At 40.7% G+C, this 21,178-nt stretch overlaps 1 protein-coding gene across 3 annotated transcripts in view; it reads right to left on the bottom strand.

Moving 5' to 3' along the window:
- NFIA (nuclear factor I A) overlaps window positions 1–21,178 on the bottom strand; it is a 367,285-nt gene that overhangs the window by 19,907 nt on the left and 326,200 nt on the right. For 2 of the 3 annotated variants that reach the window (XM_045199431.2, XM_024565326.3), the window contains exon 10: window positions 16,916–17,007. The exons of the other annotated variant lie outside the window; for it this stretch is intronic. In XM_045199431.2, coding sequence (XP_045055366.1) covers window positions 16,916–17,007 — 92 coding nt within the window. The remainder of the gene's footprint in view (window positions 1–16,915; window positions 17,008–21,178) is intronic. 3 annotated transcript variants of the gene reach the window in all.

Below are 21,178 nucleotides of genomic sequence, written 5' to 3'. Positions count from 1 at the left end.
TTCTGACTCTTTACTAGACTGTACTGATGCTTTTTTCCCCCCTCGTATGGGGAAGACCGAAACCTCATCTTTATATGCTCACTATAGCCCCTTCTTGGCTTAGTGCAATAGTGGGAGGCATTTTTCTTGGATAAATACAATCATAGCATGAGTATTGCTGGCTATCCATTCTTCTCTTTGAACCCCCTGAACTTAGCCTAGCTCAAATGCTAAAAACCACTAACGTTTTTCTAAAACTAAATTAAATGTGAATATGCTTCCAAATAAAGCCCTTTGCTATGAAAATAGAAAGCTTCTTCTATTGGATAGAGACATGAATACAAGTAGAATTCATTCAGATGATATTCTGTAGACATAAATGGTAAAATTAGTTTCTTTTTAGGCAGTTTACTTATGGTAATTGAGTGGAATCAGGGCTCACAAACTAGGGAGTTTCTCAGCTTTTGGGGCAGAAATGATTGGCCCATTTGCAGAAAGCTGATAATTTGCATATGAGATGGCCTCTACTATACAATTGGTCACTCAGCCCCCAATTACTGAGAATCATGTGTTCTTTCTTTTGTCCAGTTTTTTTCCTCTTCCTTCTTTTTCATAAAGATCTATTTCATTTTGACTATTCCCTACTGTCTTTTGGACCTCTGCTGTTAAGTGTTGCTATAGGAAACAAACACAACAGCTAATGTTACTTTGTTTTTGTTTTTTTAAGCAACTCTGGCAAAATGGTGGATGGGAAATATTTTCCCAAGGACTTAATTAATCCTTGTGCATCTTAATTATTTTGAAGACCAAATAATTTGATAGTTGACTTGATAGTTCAAAGTTTTATATTCATTAACGTGTGGGTAGGTAAAGGCAGATCTAATGTTATTTAACTTAACACTGCATCTCATGGTAAAACAGTAGCTCATCCTTCTACAGTCTTCCTTAAGAAACAGAGGCCACCAAATTTGGAAACACGCTTCGCTGGATGGAGCTACATGGAAGGCACAGGACGAAGAAGGCAAGCTATTCCCTGGAAGCAAATTAGGCATTTGGAGAAGCTGCCTTCTCTCTCCCACTCCATTAGTTACTCAGTGGTTGCAATCCCTCATTTTCCTATGGAGCTTAATTCTGTGGCTGGTTCTTATTCAAAGAAAACATCCAGTAAAGGGTGCAGTGGGGAAGTCCAGATTTGACAGCTGACCTCAAGGCTGAGGAACATTAGCGAATTCCATAGGAGTGTCATTCAGCAGTTCTTGGTTTACAAAGGTCATTGCGATGCAAGGCCCAGGGGAAGAACCAAGCAAACAGTCTTCCTGGAAGACGGCGGGGGTGGGAGAAAGGGGAAGAATGATGTTATTAGGAGAGTGAGGCGAAGAGAATTGGGTACATCTTTAGACTTTGACAGGAAAAAATATTTGGGAAGAGGCCAACTGAGAGATCCAGCGTGGCCCTGACTGAATGGTAATGATGTCACAAATAGCACCACTCAGAGCTGTGCAGACACCAGAGAGAGCAACTGGCAGAGAGTGAAATCTCTGTGAGATGTGCAATTCTTTCTCTCACTGCTTCATTATCACTGTATTCCATAATATTTGTCTAGAAAGGCACACAACGCCTAGCAGGTTAAATTAATCTTAATGATCAATTTTAGTTTTATTCTAATTAAACAATTTCAATTTAATTAATGCAAGAACAGAAATTAGTCAAAATTACAAATGTAAATGCTGAACTTTAAATCAAAGGTCCTCCCCACTCCCTGGCTCCTGCAGAAGCACTTGAAAGTGTTTGCCTGTGAAAGTAGACGGGAATTTTAACCTTTGTCTGCATTGTGAAGGACAGAAGTCAGAAAAACGCACAGCCAGAAGCTTCCTAGGAGCACAGGCAGGAGCCCGGTTTAACACTCACCCACAGCCACACGCGCACAACACCGCGGGGATGTTTGCGAAGATATTTCCTGAGAGGGGAACTTTTGAACGACATGCTTTTGTTTCTCAGGATTCCAAAGCACTTGGGTCAGTCTAATGGACGTTAGGCTTTTATAAAACACATTTGTAAAATAAGAACCATGCACCCATTTCCTAAGCCACATACTAAATTCTCAGTCCCTTCCTTCCCTGACGTCTGACAGCCTGCGTCTCACTCCCGCTTGGCCTCAACACAGCTGGGTGGCCTCACGGGTTGTTTCACCACCCTGGGCTGCAGCCCTCTTGTTTGGAGGTGATGCTTCATAAAGATGATACACACTTTGTTTCAAAATGCACTTAAAGTCCCATCTGAAAAATGATGAGGTCTGGAGTGGATCATCTTTAAAGAAATGAACAGCTTGAGTATTTGGTATTTTTATAACTTCGAAAAATACTGGCATCTTAAATTGGATTTGAAAATGGTATGGGGTATATGTGTCTGAGTCACCCTATACAGACATTTAAATAACTTATCTCTTATCATCTTATCTCTTAATAAAAATCTGAAGTGGATGGAATCCAGAACTCCAAAAATTCGAGAAAGAAAAGGACTTGGAAAATGGAATTTTTTTTTTGGAAAAATATAAAAGTTGAGGGGGGAGAAGTATAAAATGGAAAAACCTATAAGAAAAAGAGATGCATGTTTTTGTACTTAAAAAGCTTGTATTGGTGAATCATACCTAGTCACAGGCGTGTAGTATCACAGATTCTTAGTTTAGAAGAATGTTATAGGTAGCTTACGCTTCTATGTTATCACTCTTATCCATAAAGTAGCCACACATTCTTTCCCACAAGAAGCCTTCATCCATGGTCCTCCATCCTAACCTGCTCATAGCTGTATATGAGAATTAGTTGATAGCAATCAATCCACTACTGCTGTTTGGGGACATTAGAGGGGAACAGCAGAGTAATTTAACAATGTAGTTAATTAGTGTAATAATCACCACCAAATTTAGTAATGATAGTGGGATTCCCCTTACCTTGGTTAATGACCATGGACAATTCATTTCTTGACTGCCAGTGGTAGAAATGGCTTTTGAAATATTAACTTCTGCCCCATGGGAATGACACTTAGCCCATCACATTTAATTTTTGACCTTCACTGAACAGCATGATCCTAATCCCTTGATTTTATAATCTTAACTAGGAAACATTAAAATATGGATTGACTCCAGTTGGCAGGAATCTTTATGTTCTTTTCACTAAAAAAGCTATAAATCCAATGGTTGACCTTTTATTTCCAGGTCACAAGTGACACCCGCTCACTTCTGTCTATTCACATAGGATTTATGTTAGGGTCTACAGGTATAAGCCATGAAAGTTGAACTTTAATGAAATGTCTTTCAAAGATGTGCACTTAACCAAAAATTTCCCACAAAAATTAGTGGATGGCCTTTTAAAAACAGCTATTATATCTTCAGGTTCATTGCTAGCCTCCTCAACTAAATCTATTTTTCACTTGTAGTAAGTTTCTTCTAATAGTATTATTTTTCTAAGTCTACAAATTGGACTTGTTTGGAACGATACTAGTACCTTAGTTCCCAATTTAGATTTCTCGACTGAAAGATTTCTGAAATGTTCACTTTGCCATCACCACAATTTATCTATCTCCAGCTAAAAAAATGTTCCATGTCCTTATTCACAAAATCAATTGTATTGATGGGAGGCGTTCTGTGTTGTCAATCAGGGAAATGTGATTTGATGGGACCCCAAAGCAGTGAGACGAGGGACGGAATATCAAACCAGTGCAGGTCCACACCATCTGAGCGAGATCAATGTTTCCCATAATACACTTCCTGTCACGGAGCACCCTAACTGTCACAATTAATAATGTAGAAGGAGCTGATTAACTTAAGTGAAGTGCTCTCTGCTGTGTAAACACAGAAAGATCTATGAGGTAAAAAAGGGGAGGGTGCAGGAAAGAACAAAACATCATTTTTATTTTTCATGTGGACACATTCTCACTTTCCATTCTTCTCTTGTAACAATTACTGTACTGGCCACTCTGACAGAGTCAATAAATTGATCTGGGTCTTGATGCAGCAGCAAAGCAGACTGATCTGATACACCATTATCTGCAACGGAGGGTGGGGTGGGGGTGGGGTGCACTTGGGTGGCAGAGGGCAAAGGGGAGAAACCAGCAAAGGCAAGTCAGTGTTGCTCACAGTAGGTTCTTCACACTCCACCTGGAGCTTCTCTAACAGAGAGATGCATTTGTGGCTGTGCATGCGTGGATGGACATGCGTGGGTGTGTTGGGAAGGGAGAGAGAAAAAGAAGCCTTCAACTTGGCTAAAGGATGCAGCCTAAGTAACACTGTATGCACCACTCATTTTAAGTCCCTGCGGTATTTCAGTCACTCACACCAATCTGCAATTCAATGAGGATCACCACCCCATTAGAACTAATCATGTCAGCTGTGTATCTGACAAAATAAACATTCAGAAACTGTGCTCCTAGGTTCATAACTTGTTTTTGCAGTGGGATTTTTTATTTCTTTCCCTCATCCAGCACGAAGTTTAATAGTTTTTTAATAAGAAATCATAACAGACATAGAAACTCTCCGTATGCATTCCTCACTGTAATTTTTCTCACAACCAGAAACTGCAGCTGTTAGCGGAGCTTTAACTTGCTCCTTGGGAGTATGCTAAGTATGTTCTTAATAAATAAATATCATTCCACTAGCTAATGAGAGAATTAATGGCACAACTTATGGAAAACAAATGAGGGAGGATGTGGGGAGAGGAGACTCAGCTCAGGGGGAAAATAACCAGATCACCCCTGGGGTTCCTGCCATACTAACATGTCTGTGTTTCTACTGGCAATCACGTGCCCATGGCCCTACAGAGGAGTGACCTGCACCCTGCCTTACCTCCGGTGCTTACAGAGGTTCGATTCGAAGGGTAAAAAGCAGCAAAGCAGCAAAGCAGCAGTACGCACCAGCTTTCCACGAGCCAGGGTAGGGTGCTGAGGGTTTTACATACCAACCATGTTGAATTTTCATAAAACTCCAAGTGGAATCCAGAAATTAATTTATAATTTTATAGCTGTGACATCTAAGGATCAGAAAGGCTAAAATTTGCCCCAAGGTCACTGTACTAGTCTGCTCTGGCAACCAGAACAAAACACTACAAACTGGGAGGCTTAAAGAGCAAAAATCTATTTTCTCACAGGTCCGGAGGCTGGAAAGTCCAGAGTCAAGGTTCCTGCTGAGTTGGAACCTAAGGGTCCTCTTCCCGGCTTGCAGACAGCTGCCTTCTCCCTGAGTCCTCACAAGGTATAAAGCAAGGTCTCTGCTGTCTCTTCTTATAAAGGCACCAATCCCATCATGAGCAACCCCCCTACCTAAACTTAATTACTTTCTAAAGGCCCCATCTCCAAATACTATCACATTGAGGGTAAGGGTTTCAACACATGAATTTGATAGAGCTGATGGGGAGAGGGGGACAGAATTCCATCCAAAGCAGTCATGATCTTAGATAAATCAAAGTCACGTCTGACTCCAAAGCTTCTGTTCTCTCTTCTGCATTATATTGCCCAGGAGAGGTGGGTGCCTCATGACTACAGGTCTTAATGCTACTACCTGTAAAACCCCGCGCCTAGTTAGTGTTAAACCAGGCTAGGTTATAATTTCTTCACATGTGGAAACCCCACTGTGCCCTTTACCTGCTCCCCATTCCCGCAGAATGAAGTCCAAATGCCATACCACTGTATAAAGGTACGTATTCATGACTAAACCCTGTCTAACGTAGACTCGTTATTCAACATTCTCTGTCATTTACTTGTACAAACATACCAAATGGTAGAGTTCTCTGAGCATGTACCATTATTCCTGTGCAGGTGTTGTTCCCCTTTCCTGGAATGGAATATTCCACCCACCCAGCATGTTTGTCACCTTCAAAACCAACTCACGGGTCATCTCCTCGAGAAATCTTCTATGACTCCCCTGCTCCTCCCCAGAATTATTCGCCTACTCCCTGTACTACTTGTAGATTATACGCAGTTCAATTTTTTCACTTATTACAATTTACTTTTCTCCCTAGAAGTCTGTAAGCAGTGTATGGCAGGGATTGGTCCATATATGTCAATAGTCCCCCTTCTAGCCTAGCGTGGTGCCAGGAATATTAGGTGTTCAGTAAATTCTAGTTTCCTTTTCCTCCCTCAGATCAACCACATAGCTATAAGTCAAAGAGATGAGCCAGGAATCCAGGTATTTTGACTCCTAGTCCAGTGTTCCTTTACCTAGATGCACAAGTCCCTACTATGGTCAGTTCCCTTATTGGACCTTGTACTGCACCCCAATCCCCCTAAACATATACAGCCAGGAATCCATGGAAGGTGGGATCATGCTTGAGAGGGGCGGAAGCTGTGGGCCATGAAGGCTGGCCTTAAATTTGCCTCAGCTGCTCAAGGCAGCAGGAGACACTGCGCATATCCAGCTTTGGAAGGCAGCGCTGGGCTCCTCCCACATGGTTAAGGCAGTGCTGTGGGGCCTGAGGCTGCCCCGTGCTGAGGACATTAGTGCCTGGGCTGCAGCTCCATTATCCCAACACATTCAGACTCTGGGAAGGGAGGGTGTGAGGGTGAGTAACGCCAGGCCAGGACAGCCTGTCCTAACCCAGTGTCCCAGCTCTTACACAGGGATCCAGCTTATCACAAGCCATGTGATTCATTAGTTAATGTGTAAAGCATTTGGAAAGTGAAAAGCCAATTAGAAGTGCTAAGTTATTTCATCTCTGTTGTAAAGAAAGCAATGTGAAGCCTAAGGAAAAATTCTCATGCAAATATTCTAGGGAGGCCTGTGTTGTGGAATGTAACTCAATGAATAGGCTCCATTGAAAAGGCTGGATCCCAAAAAGAGAGGCCACTCTGGAAAGAATGTGCCTTCATCCTCGATAAACAAACAGGAAGGTAAACAAGGGGGTGTGAGAAAAGTGGATGGGAAGAAACACTGAGAAATCATGTGAGAGCTTTGGAAGTCTCACATTAAACAACAGGCTCTGGCCTTGAAACTGTATTAGTGGAAACTTCAAGGTCTTAGACTCATTAGAAGGCCTGGGAAAGCCCGTGTCCGAAAGGAACCTCTCTTACCTAACGTGACCAGACCTTGACCAGAATGCAGAAATATTTGGGAAAGCAAATTCCTCAGGCATGGGGTTTTCACAGGCAGGGAATTTATGGAAAGTGGGAATACCACCTGTCCAGCCTTCTTTCCTCCAAGTTCCCAGAGCAGGGCCAGTCAACTTATTTTCCTGTTCTCTGAACTGTGTTGACTCAAGCTCAGCAATACCAGGCTCTTTTCTTTTGCAAAGGAAGCATCTGGTTCCAAGTCATAAAAGAGAAACCCAGAACCTATTGCTGACTGTTTGATAAGCACCTGGGAGGGTACACGGAGGGCACCGTCTCACAGAGTTCCCCTGCAGTTACAAAGGCACATGCCCTCCCACTCAGCCTTCTCAGAGGCCTCGCTTACCAGGAGAATGTTGACCCGGCCCCACGGGAGCTGGTCTGCACAAAACTCCACTACTTCTGCCCAAGGCCTGAGCTTAAACAGCTGAAATGAGATGGTCATCACAACACTCATACACACACAGCATATTATGTCTCCTAGTCACACAGAGAGTGAATGTGGAGGTTGATCTGTGAGAAGATGAGCAGCAACAGGTAAAAAGAGTCAAACGCAACAAGTGTTGAAAAGTGCATGAAACCAAGTAGGAAATAGGAAAAAAGGGGATATGGCAGATGTGGTTGACATTCTACCCACTACCCATTGCCCCTTCTATCTTGGGGCAGTTATGTTTAAAGGGGACAGTATGACCAGTTTTAGGCAATGAGACCTAAATGGAAATGTGCTAACAGGCACCAGGGAAGGAGCAAGGCAAGGCCTTTGCCCCCTGCTGGCAGAGGAATCATGGGGAATGATATGGGCATGATGTCTGGGGCTACAGCGGCCAACTGTCAATCAGAGGCACCAAGCATGTGGATGCGAGGGTTGGTAGAGCAAAATGTTAGAAAGAGCACTGGCTCCTGCTGGCATCACATAGCAGCTGAAACACTGCCAACAACCACTTTCTGACAGATTTATTATGTGAAAAAATCACCCTGAATGGCTTCAGCCACACTTAAGTTTTCTTCTTTAGGCAGGTACTATTATTGCCCTCATTTCATAGATGAGGAGACTGAATTTTAAAGGTAGCACGTCCAAGATCACTCATAAGTGGCACAGCCATAATGTGAGAACAGGTCTTCCAACTCTCTGGCTCCTGACATTTTCCTTGTTCCCCCAAAGAACTCAGATAATAAATAACAAGTACATTCCCCTTAGCATCCTGAAACTTCTGCTGATGAGAAATATTATCAAGACCTATCTAAGGACTGGAAATTTTGAAGGCAGCTCTACGGTTGACACTATGGTTTTCTGACTTAACTGCAAGGCTATCATCAAACTCTGATCTAATTCTCTTTGGCTCTCTATACCAATTCACAGATTCTTTTTCAGCCTTTCCCCCAACTTCATTTTCTGCCCCACTTTTCTCAGAATCCCAAGGGCTAATTTAATGGATATCAGAGTTTTAGTCTTTTCCCTTCTTCTCTGAAAGCTAAAATTTCCTGTGAAATCTCCCTCTTCTCTTCCACTTCCCCATTGCTACAGATCTCATTTTAACACAGCCATGGACCACTTAACAATGGGGGAAAGTAGGAAATGCATCATTAGGTGATTTTGTCATTGTGTGATCGTTATTGAGTAGACTGACACAAACCCCCATGATATAGCACGGCTACCCTACTACATACCTACACTATATGGTACACCACCGCTGTGTATGCAGTCCGTTGTTGGCTGAAACATCGTCGTTCAGCACATGACTGTACTGGAAAAGCGAGCAAGAAGAAACCAATACTTACTGAGTCCCTTTTGTGTGCCAGATCCCATGTAGGCACCTTAACTCTTTCAATAATCCTCAGTTTGCTTCAACTAAGAAGCTTCCCAAAAATCTTTTTGGAGCAAGGCGGAAAAAAAAAAAAAAAGGCTAAAACCCAACTAAAACGTGCTTAAAGATTACAGGATTACCAAAGTACAAGAACTGAGAGAAAAAGAAGTCCCAAACCCAGAACTGATACTCTAACTTTGTCTAGAAGTAAAGTTTGTGGCTGAGGACATCTAAAACATGCTGCCAAATTAAAACGTGAAAGACAAAGGTCTGTTTATTGAAAAATTTATTTTAAGAGTGTCTCATAGCCTGTCAGTGAGTCAGCTGCCAAGTGTATGTGAAGAGAATGTGTCAAGAAATTATAGGTTGGTGTGGGAAGCTGGGAGGACTCACTGCTGCCCACAGTAGTGCGGAGGGAGGGGAAGCAGATTGCATGAGTAACTCATCTCAGCGAGGTGTTGCTTACTATCCAACACCGACAACTGGAGCTGAGAATGAACATAAGTGAAAAGATGACCAGGCATCGCCTTTCCCTTCAGATTACAGGGATACATTCACTTGCTGCCAGTCTTTTACCACACCCTCAGAGATATCGTTTCCTGTTGGGGAGTCTCTTCTCCCGTGGGGCACAACTTAGCTTAAGGGGAGGAATGGTGAGAGGAGAGGAAGAGACATGCACAATTTAATCAGGCTTTTGGGGTACCTTCGGGGCAGATGCTCAGTGGAGGAATCCATGAGGTTATGACCTTGCGGTGTGTTGACTTAATTTATGATATGATTGCTTTAGATCCAGCGTTTGGTAGGTAAGTTCTGCCCATATCCACATAGCAGCACATAAGGATGTGCTGAAAGGCTCACCCAAGTCCTTCCCAGAAAGGGTGGAGGGAAGGTCGAATAGGCTTTGAAATCAGAAGTGGGCTTGTGTCCTGGCTCTACAGACCACTGGCTATATGGCTTTGGGGAAGTCACTTCCTTCTTTAGACCTCAGTTTTTTAATCTCTATAACAGGGAAAAAAATAATGACTCTTCCTCCTTCAAACGATATTCTTAAGATCAAACAAGAAAAATACTTTGTAATCCAGGAAAACACTATTTAAATATCAGTTTAATTATCAACCAAACAATAAAAGCTATTATTTGTTAAGTGTTTAATAGGTGTCAGGCATTTCATTTCAGAATTTAAGACTCAAAACAACCACAGGAGGGGGGCTGTGTGCATGCGCGTCACCACTTTATAGTTAATAAACCAGGCTATAGGAAAATTGAATTACAAAAAAAAAAGCAAAAAAAAAAAAAAAAGACACATACTACTTGTATGTGATGAAATAAAGCTCCAACCAAGATCTGAAAAGAAAGCCCACAATCTCAGCTGCTCTGCTATCTGGTCTCTGGGCAGAGGCTAGCTGTTCTCACAGATGCAGACTAATATCATTAGTAAAGGTCTTTTTCCCAGGCAGGATGAGAGAATGAGCTCAGTCTTGATTTTACAGATGCATGAACTAATAGGAAACTGGGGCAGGTCTTCAGAAGAACCAAGCACAGCATCAGTCCTATCCCACGGGACCCAATTTCCAGGCCTCTGACTCCTTGATGTAAGAGAGTGAGTTAATCACAGACCATCTTAAAGAGAAAATGGTCAGGAACCTTTTACTATAAGCAATTAAGGATGCAGATAATATGTGGGAAAGAGAAGTTTCAGAGACAGTCTGGTTCGAATCCTGGCTACCTCATTCACCATGGGACAAGTGTACCCCTCTGAAACTTCCCTTTCTTCATCTATAAATTAGGGATGAAAGCAACAACCTTGAGGGCTCCAAGTCACAAAGCCTGGCACACATGGGTGCTTAACATGTGAGAACCAATTTGACCAATTCACTTTTTTCCAAGTCAGGGGTACATGGAGTTTTATTTGCCCTTCCCCTCCAATCATGAGAGTTTTCAGCTGTGTGGGCTTGGAACTAAATTGCTCAAGTCCAGGTCTAACTAGAAGGGGAAGGATACTTTTTTTCTCCTCTATGGAAGTCTGAGTTTCTTGCTTGCTCCTTGAATTTCTGTGTGATACATAACTTCCTACAGGTGGGCGGCTCAGGTCAGGGAGGAGAAGAAGCAGGGATGGCTTCAGCTAATTCAACTACAATCTCAGGTGAGCTTCTTTAGTATCCTGGGTAAGGACACTTAAACAGGGAGGGAATGCTTCTTGGAAGTGAGGGTTGAAGGACCTACTGGTTGATACACCAGCAACAGGAAAGGATTTAATTCATCTGCTTTGTCCAGAGAAGACAGAGTTCAACATGTCTCTCCTCTTAGGATGGGCTCATGTATTATCTACCAGCTAGTGGATAAGTAAGCAAAAATTGAAAAATAGGGGGGAAAAAGGTGAAGTGTATAAGAACCAGGATCATATCATCAGACCAAAGTTAGACAAGGACAGAAAAGCGACCTTTTCTTCCCCTTCTGCTCTTTGGGAGGTTCCTCTAACCAACTCTTATCTTTGTAACTGGTACCATGCTACACCGCTATTGTTGTCCTCCTCCTCATTGTTGTTTCTCTGGATCTGTTTCCCCCACTGGCCTTTGGACAACTGGAGGAGAACTGTTATTCTCTGCATTGTGAAGTGTTGGGAATATAGTGAAAAATGATGAGTGAAAAAAAACCCATGAACTTCTGAAGAGTTTTGTAGATTGCCTAAGTTTTGGTCTCTCAGGCGTATCTTCAGGAGTATGACACAGAATGCCAACCCATTGAAATGTCTCAATACACGCCACCTTCCCGTGTTCCCTGTGCACCCCAACCAGAGGCAGAGAATGGGTGCCATGCCCATTACTGAGCTATGCAGGGACCTCTCCAAGTCAGCTGGTTTGCGAAACAGTGAAGTGTGTGACTTGTGCATATATTTGTAAATTTCATGAGGCAAAGGCAGTCACACTGCTTCCAAGTCAGGCAGCTAAATGATTTATTAAGCAAAGGTTACTGCACCTGTGCCTTTTTGTCAACAAATCAGGCCCATGCCATGCCAAGCGATTCTTCTAATAACCCAAATGGTAACTTGGTTTTAAATAGCACTTCAGATACCACGACCCCATTGATGCAGAACAGTGATAGATCTGGGTGGCAGGGAAGAAATGCCTGTTTTTAATATTGTTTGCACTCATTTTTCATTTTAAAGAATTAGTCCTCATTGAAGTTTTGCAGGTTAAGCATTTTATTTGAGCATTCTGATTAAACTAGAACCTGAGTCAAAATGAGTTCTTTGCTCAGTTCTTCTGTGTGGGAATTGGTATTTCTATTTATTACTTGATGATGAAATATTAACATTTTTTCTCTAAATAAATGCCTCCTCATAATGGCTCTTGTTTTCAGGGATCAGATTAAATGATAAGATGCAATTTAAATGACCATTGGCTCTCTGCTATCTGAGATGATGGCATGTTCCTATTATGTCATTCTGTGGGCGAGCAGGGGGCGATGGTAGTGTTCAGAGTGAAGTAAGTACTCTATGCTCCAGAGACCTTTTTCTATCTGTTAACATCAACTGTCACGGGACAATATTAAAAAATGAGATTGGGATGGGACTAGTGGTCATGGTTGCTCAGAAGAGATGGGTATTCTCAAGGCTGTGGGGAGGTGGCCACCCCCTTTGTTAATGATGAGGTAGCACATGGAGGAAGAGAAGGGAGATGAGAGACAAATAATGATAGTAGCCGAGGTAGCAGACAAGTGAGGCGGAAGCATGAGACAGATAACTTGGCAAGAGTATCCGAACAGAGCCGAATGCTGGGGTGAGATATACAATGCATTTGGAAGGCATTTTCAAAGAAAACTACCTCAAGGCAAGGCTAAAGAGAAGGCAATTCTGTCTCAGTGAAGGGAGGAATTCTCTGGAGAAAAAAAAAATAGGCTGGAAGGGAAGGAGGAGGAAAAATGGCTTTCAATTATCCATGTTATCTTTCCCTACCAATCATTACAGATGATGAATAGGTGCAATAAAAGCCAATATTCAATTTTTCCAATTTACATGGAAAGAAGGCCATAATGTATTGTTAAGGGGAAGAAAAAGCAGGTTACCAAACAGTGTATATAATATGATCTCATTTTTGCAATATATTTGTATGCATAGGAACAGTCTGGATGGATTAATACATAAATGTTAACAGTAGGACTACAAGTGATTTTTATTATTTTCCCCATCTGTATTTCCCCACAATTAACATGTATCATGACTGTAATAAGGAAAAGTCATTATTTTTAAACTTCCTAATGAATCATTTAGATCCAACCAATAAATGCTGACTACCCACTATGTGCCGGGCATGAGAATTAATGCTTTCAGAAAGGTCAGCGCACAATTACAGTGGATTTGGTTGATAAACAGTCTACTTTTCTAGGCTATTTTACAGAATTTGAGACTCTTAAGAGGTAAAGGGCTGTTGGAGTTTATTTAATGATTACATTTAAAAATTTATCATCTTAACCATTTTAAGTGTCCATTTCAGTGGTATTCAGTATGCTCACTATGTCGCGCAGTCGTCACCGTCATCCATCTCCGGGATTCTGTCATCTTGCGAAACTGAAACTCTGCACCATTAAACAGTCACTCCCAATGCGGCCCTCCCCGCAGCCCTGGAAATCCCTATTTTACCCTCTGTCTCTATGAACATGACGACTCTAGGTACCTCACATAAGTGGACACAGTATTTGTCCTTTCGTAACTGGTTTATTTCACTTAGCATAACGTCTTCAAGGTTCATCCATGTTGTAGCATATTGCAGAATTTCCTTCCTTTAAAAGGGTGAATAATACGCATGATACAATATTAAAATGACAGATGCACAATAAAATGTATATACCGCATTTTACCCATTTGTCTGTCAATGGGCACTTACTTGGGTTGCTTCCACCTTTTCACTATTGTGAATGATGCTGCTAAGAACATGGCGCACAAATGCCTCTTTGAGATCTTGCTTTCAATTATTTTGGGTATCTACTAATGATTAGATTTTAATACAATCTCAGATTTAAGATCAGGAAATATGCTAGTAGTATTCCTGAGAGCTGAGCATCAGTCTCTGAATATCTCCAGGGCAAGGTGCTCACCAGCTCATGAGGCACTACAGTACAATGGTTAGAGAGCGTAAGGCCCTGGAGTTAGACAGAGCTAGGTACAAATTCTTGCTCCACTCCTCACCAGTGTTATGGCCTTGGGAAAATCAACAATCTCTTTAGGACTCAGTTTCCACCTCTGTAAAGTGGAGATAATTATATCTGTCCTGTTGGGTGACTGTAAGGGTTAGTTAGATAGCTTACCTAACATACTTAGTACATAAAAAATGAACAATAGAAACTCCCAACAATCAAAGAATTCTTTTTTTTCTAAAGAAGGGTCTCATAATAAGCTGAGAGCTGCCTAATTAAAACATCTATGCATTAGTTCATATTCTATCTGCTAGAAAACGCAGAGACCGTATCTAATGGGCCTTCTATTGGTTGAACCTTCAACTTTTGAAAAGATTTCCCTGGGAACTGGTCTTTGGGGGAAAGGGAGGCCATTTTCTTTTACATTTGTTTATGGATTTATTTGCAGGGTACCTCTTCTGCATTTATAAAGCTCAAGCATCTGCTTGGGTGACTCCAAGTTTTACTTCTCCAAAGATAAAAAGTAAAATTTTGTTTTCCCAGAAAACTTTTCCTGCAATCCAATTAATACAAATTCCACACCTTATTAACAAAAGTGTCAATACAGAAAAAAATACAAGCTTGCCTATCAAATTATTAATCTATGGATTATGTTCAAATTATATCTTTAAAAATTCCTGTGAAAATTCACTTTCTTAACTGTTTTCTCAAAAAGGAGCTTTTTAAAAACTATGTTATTATTTTCATCTATAATTATATATGTCTAACACTTTAAATGGTTCTAGAAAGTGGTTTCTTTACTTTAAAAAAGTCAATATATGTATATATATATATACACCATAAAATTAAAATATTTAGAACGCATAATTTTTACCTAGTTTTTTTTATATATATATATATATAAATTTTTTAAAATGACAATTCCATCAGCAGTTTCTCACAGGACACTGCTGTGGATGGCTTTCTTCAAGCCAAACATGGCAGGTGTCACTGTGATAAAAACCATTTAAGCTGCTGTCCCTATGATGCCAAATATTTAATGGAAACCAAAAAATTCTGTTCCAGATGCCAATACTGGGTCTACATGACATCATTCATCCAGATGCGTGAAAAATCTGGATTTTTAAGAATTGAATTTTTGTGGTCAACATCATGAAGTTCCAGTTTATGGGTTAAATGAGTAATTTGTGAAACAAAGCCATATTGGGACAGAACACATTTTGGCTATAGTAAACATATTAAATGGAACACAGGCACACCTTCAGTGCTGTGAATCACCGCTTATATAAAAGATACTATGTAAAATACAAACAGGACATTTCCAAACTGCATTTTTGAGGTTTTCGGTGAAGTAGTCTGAGCACCACTGGGGCTTTGAGAAAAGAAATCACTGCTATTAAAGCCACCATCCCCAGTTCTCCTCTCCCATTAAACTTGAACATGTGAGCCTGAAGTACAAAATGAAATGTTCTTCTATTGTAATGCATTTGAGGTAATTATTCAAATTCACCAGCAAAGTATCTGAAGGTATGGGAAAGGAAGCAATAAACTTGAACAACTTTATGGGAGGGACTGAATAGGAGATGTTAATCCCAGACGCCACAGACTGGGCCTGTTTCGGAAGAAACAGCAGAAGTGGGAAATTCAAGAGTTAACCTTCTTCCCCTTTTGTTCCCCCTCTCCTCCCAGCTGCCTTCTCTGAGGCTGTACTTTCTGTGACCCTGCTTCAGTGTAAGGAAGGCTTCAGATGCAATGCAGTTTAACCATGCTGTCGACACAGCAATAAACTAAAACCCTTTACAGAAAGAGCAAATGAACCCAGGAAAGCAAATCTAGTCCACTTGCAAGCACCTGGTCAAAGTCTTGCAAATAAAGATGAGTAGTTATAAATCTGGCATCTGGAGATTACATACCCAGGCATATATATATATATATATATATATATATATATATGCACAAAAAAATCTTGGAGAAATTGTTTTCAACCACCGTGCTGAGAACCTCACAGAGAAAATATTTTCTTTATGTCAATTATGATAATATATGGTCACATACTAATTAGGAAATCAGAGAGGAGTTTCTTTCAAACTTTGAATCTAATTCTATTTCACAAACCTCTAAATATACCTACATCCACTATCTTTTTACTACAAAAGTATTTCATTGTTTCTCAATGTATGGCAGCCATTTCAAAACATTAAGAGACTTCTTCTCCTTGACCTATATACTAGCACAAAATACATCCATTGAAAAACAAGCTCTCGATGTCCTAGCATACTCCTTTCTCAATCACCTACCTCAAAATATGACATTATGCTCACTTGTTCTCCCCTCCCACCCTACTCCACCTTGCTCCCCAGTACCAGTGTAGCCAGTAGCAAACACTTCCCGTTATTTCTGCACCAACACCAGCAACTTAATAGGGCTCATAAACCCTTCATTTTAGAAGGTTTGCCAGGTTCCTGGGGACCTTATATGACTACAAAAGAATGGCTGGTTCCCCCATTCCCAGTATGCATGCTGATGTCGCTGGCAGCCAGAGCTCTAGTCCAGGTTTCCGTAGGTGCCTACTTCTATCTCCTTGCAGGCAGAGAGACCCAGATTCCTAGAAGAGGAGACACACTATCTAGCACTGGGAAATCTTTCTTGCCATAGCAAAAGCGATTCTGTCCCAAAAGCCCTCCTCTCCTACTCCCTCAATACAAGAAGCAAAAATTGCAGGCAATGTTTTCCACGATTTCTGAGGACACATGGAAATGTGCTGAAAGACCAGGACCCGTGGGGTCAGGAGGAAAGGGGACCAAACGGGCTGGGAAATGCAGCCTGTTGTGCCAAAAGACAAGTTACAATGCACCTAATGAATAAAACAAGCTGCACCACATACAGAAAAGATGAGAGCGGCCCACCTGTGTCTGTTGAGGGATATTTACAAAGCTTGGATCCCGTGGTCCAACACTGACGAATCGGTTTGCGGGGGAGGTGCTGGGTGTCGAGTAGGCTGTGAAGGGAAGGGACACATGCGTTCAGGAAGCAGCACGAGATTGCACACACAAACAACACCAAAACACACAGTCTCTGAGCCTAGGCAGCTGATTAACGAGGAAATGTGCAAACACTGTAGCTAGCAAAGGGATCTGGCTCTCGAGGGCATTTTAGACATTCAAAAAGGGAAGAGGTGTTGGCTTCTGAAGACCGTTTAAGTAAAATGATGTCAAATTGGTGTTCAGATGAGTTCTTTTCTCCTTGCATTATACAAATTAGAACATGCAGGACATTTGCAAAGTATACTTTCTGAATTACCACCAGCTCTGAGGTCAGAAAGAGATATCCTAGTTTGTAGAGCACAGGGAGAAAGAAATTAGGTAGAAAGGGGAGGAAAGCAGTTCATTTTACAACCTTGCTTTTCACACTATTACACTCCAAAAAAATCATGACATGTTCCTGTGCCTCTATAGCTAAATATTGAAGAGGAGTCTTTATGGAAGGAATTAACGGGTTCTCCAGAAAGGAGGTGAAAAGCCATTTAGAACAAGCTGTCTTTATAGGTCTGGGGGAGAGTCTAGAAACTTTATGATGTACAACATGTGCTTAAAATATTAACATTCACAGTTTTCCCATCCTAGAACCCTTCCTGCCCACACAGACTTGAAGATGCCACACTGGAACCTCAGATACCACACTTCAGTGTGCTATCATTTTCATAGCACCTAGAAATTCTGTTGTTGGTTTTTATATTTATAGTTAAGAACTTCACTCTACTTTAGTCTGGAAAAATTCAGTGGCTTTCGTGTTTCATTGGCTCATTAATCCAAATATACATTTTTTTTTGGTGTCCTACAATTTCCTTCTTTACCACAAACTCCAAAGATTTATTCATACTCTTTCTTTGTATTAGAATTTTTAGATAAGACTATTGCTTAATTCAAATTTCTTAACAATACTTATAAAACACCTAAGTTTTCTGGACTAACTCTAGACACACATCATCTAAAAGATGAAAAGGATTTGCAATTTTAAAAACACAGATAACTGAGGGAATTCCACAAAATTCCTTTCCCAGATTTGTTTTTCCTTATTGATATTATCTGCTCTTATTTTCATTTTCTGTTTTACTGAAAACTGCACAGACTTCTTATTCCCCTTGTTAAACATATCTAGAGATAAAGTTCCCACCAATCTGGTCCAAGTCCTGTTGGTCGTCTTTGGGAAGAGCTAAGTCACCCACTCAGACCTGTGACAGTCATGTGGTGTAGCTGTGTCAAAGCAGCACTGAACAGAGGGTGAACATGAGGGTCCTCTGGTATTTAGTAATCAGAAAATTTATGTTATTGTAGTATTTGTTTTAGAAGGAGTGGTCCAGAAATAGCTTTATGTCAAGCAATCTAAAATATATGATGTGTTATATTATCTAGCAATGTGAACCTACTAATTTCCTCCCTGGCCCATCCTATGTCAGACTAACTTGAACTAATTTAGGAATACTTCTGCATTTAGCAATTCTGTAAGCACCTCTCACTCAGTGGTATGAGGGAAATTTAATTTTTTCAAAGCTCAAAAATACTCTATTAATTGCTTCATTTAGTCTATTGCTTCGATATGCTTGATACACTTTAATAAGTCTCAACTGAAAGTTTTATATTAAAAATGATGGATTATAATTACCTGGTAGTGGATCTACCTGCTTCTAGGGCAGAAAGAGGATGTGGGAGAGAGATAAGGAGGAAGTTAGTAGATGAAATGACCTATTAAACCTGCTAGTGGGTAGAGGGAAAAAAGTGTTCTTTCACATGTGAACAGGTAGGTAGGTGGAGAAGGAGCAAAAAGGCATGAAGAGATGCTAAGGTACTGAGATGCAGTGGTTAATGACAGATGCTGGAACAGGAGCACTTGGTTTGATGGTCCTAGTAGGAGTGTGTAACAGGTCTTCAAACAATTTAGCCACTCAAAATCACTATGAGACTAAAATTGTGTATTTTCCCCTCTCCGAGCATGAGACAGACCTTACAATCTCAGTTTCAAAACACCTCAGAAGGCCTTTAATATTCAGCAAAGGTTACTAAGACAGCTCCAAAGTTTATTATAGTTCTTTTAAAAAGAGAGCAATGGTGAGGGAGGTGGTAGTGCAATTGCATTTTTTAAAAGGATAGTACAACTATAAAACCCCGTGAATCACTGAGTATCCAAGTTATCCAATGGAACAAGTGGTGCACAGGGAAATTTATTCTATAGAATGCTAGGTTCTGGGAAAAATCAAGGACACAGGAAAAACAAGGGAAGGAAGAAAGGAATTCTGACTCGTCTTCCCTTATTGTAGCTGCAAGAGGCAGAGTGTTCACCTATGACAGGGTGTGGTTCTAGAAATGACGTGCCAGAAGTTGGATTTGAGTTTCCCAAAGGAACCGGGGAAGAAGTGAGTGATACTATTGAACAAAAACCTCAAATAAAACTTTTTACTAAAACAACCACTTACACCATAGTGAATCAATTATACATGCACAGTTAAGAGCTTTCGGGATGCATATAAAATCAAGTAAAGGGGGCAGTGTGGTAATTAATTATATACAACCGTGCTTATGCTCTTATATCACATTCATATCTTTCTTAATTATAATTCTATCCTTATTTACAACAGCGATAACCAAGTGCTAGAGGAAGAGCTTCAGGAAATCAGGAGATTCAGAAAATAATTTTCTGGGAAAGTTACTGTAGGCATTTTTCAGAATCTGGAGGAAAAATTCATGGGCATTTGATGATTTTCTGATAAAGTCACCAGGGAAATCAATTTGCTTATATTATCTCATTATGAAAGTCCTCATGGCAAACATGACTATCAGAAATCAAGTTATTGATTATTTGGCTGCTCTGAAACGAAGAGTTTGTTTTCTTTAGCCGCCATTTTACCTACATGAGCAATATCACCATGGACCATTTTCTTAACATTATGGAAGAACATTCCTATAACAGGCTTTCACCAGCTTTTATATGCATTAATGTGATCATATTTTTCCTCTCTCAAATGCATTTCTTCACATTATCTAAGAGTCTTAGTTTGGCCTTAACCACAATGCTAGTATCAAAATCCCAAACCAGAATTTGATCCATGTACGGAAAACCCCATTCTTCTCTGTCGCCCACTTATCATATGCTCTGCTAATTCTATTGTATAATCCTTCACTTAAGCCAGTGATTTTCAACTGGTGTGCCACAAGAATTTTTAAAACATGCAATACCTGACTATTTAGTCAGAGGCACTGACCTCTTTTCCTTTACATTGTCAAATAAATAAATGACAACAGCCAATACAATGATAGCCGTCCAATGTGAATGAATAAAAATCATACCTATTTTTTGTTAGATCGGCAAAAAAGTGTACTTTTTTGGTGTGCTACAGAATTTTATTAATTAGCTTATGTGTGCTATGAGACAAAGAAGGTTGAAAATTGCTGACGTAGGCAGTACAAGTCCTGGTCAGTGTGATCACTCGGGGGAATGGTTCAAGAACAGCTCTTTCTTTATAAGCAGTGGTGTTACAGGGCCTGTGAGAGTCCTGGAATCTGCCTCTCGTCTTCTGGAGGGGGTTGGGGGGCTGTCCAGACAGCCCATTAGCACTGCTCTTAACATCCATGCAGGTGTCCCTGGAGACCTTAGCCTCTGGGTTTTCAGAAGTGGATGTGACTGACTGCCTGTGAGCCAAACAGAATGTCACCTTTAGCTGGGTTTTGATTTTTGTTTTTGTTTTTATTTTTCTGGCTAAGAAGACATAAAGGATGTGTCTGGATAACAGAATCATATTTCCGGATGACTCAGTTTGAGTCTGGAATGGCCCTCACCCAGCCATCATAACGGACCACCGTTAAGGAGGTGGTAGAATTGTTGTGAGTAAATATGCTTGGAGTTTCCCCATTTTTGGAGAACAAATGACTAAAGAAAAAGATACTAAGATGTTAAAATATTTGTACCAATGTCAGCTGATGTTCATTTAAGATAAGAGCCATATCAATAAAGTCACTAAAATCTGACAAAGTAGGCAGACAGATTCAAGGTCTGGTTCACACTGAGCAACCACCGAAATATATGTAATCACTGAAAGGCAAAAAAAGGGAGAAAACTGGAACATGTCTGCGTAGAGTGTGAGCGTGAAAGGAGAGCTGCCCTGTGGACACAGTACC

The sequence above is a fragment of the Desmodus rotundus genome, chromosome 3, assembly GCF_022682495.2.
Source record: "Desmodus rotundus isolate HL8 chromosome 3, HLdesRot8A.1, whole genome shotgun sequence".
In the NCBI taxonomy this organism is placed as follows: Eukaryota; Metazoa; Chordata; class Mammalia; order Chiroptera; family Phyllostomidae; genus Desmodus; species Desmodus rotundus.
The sequence above is the reverse complement of the archived record's forward strand: the minus strand, read 5'-3'. Positions and strand labels throughout refer to the sequence as shown.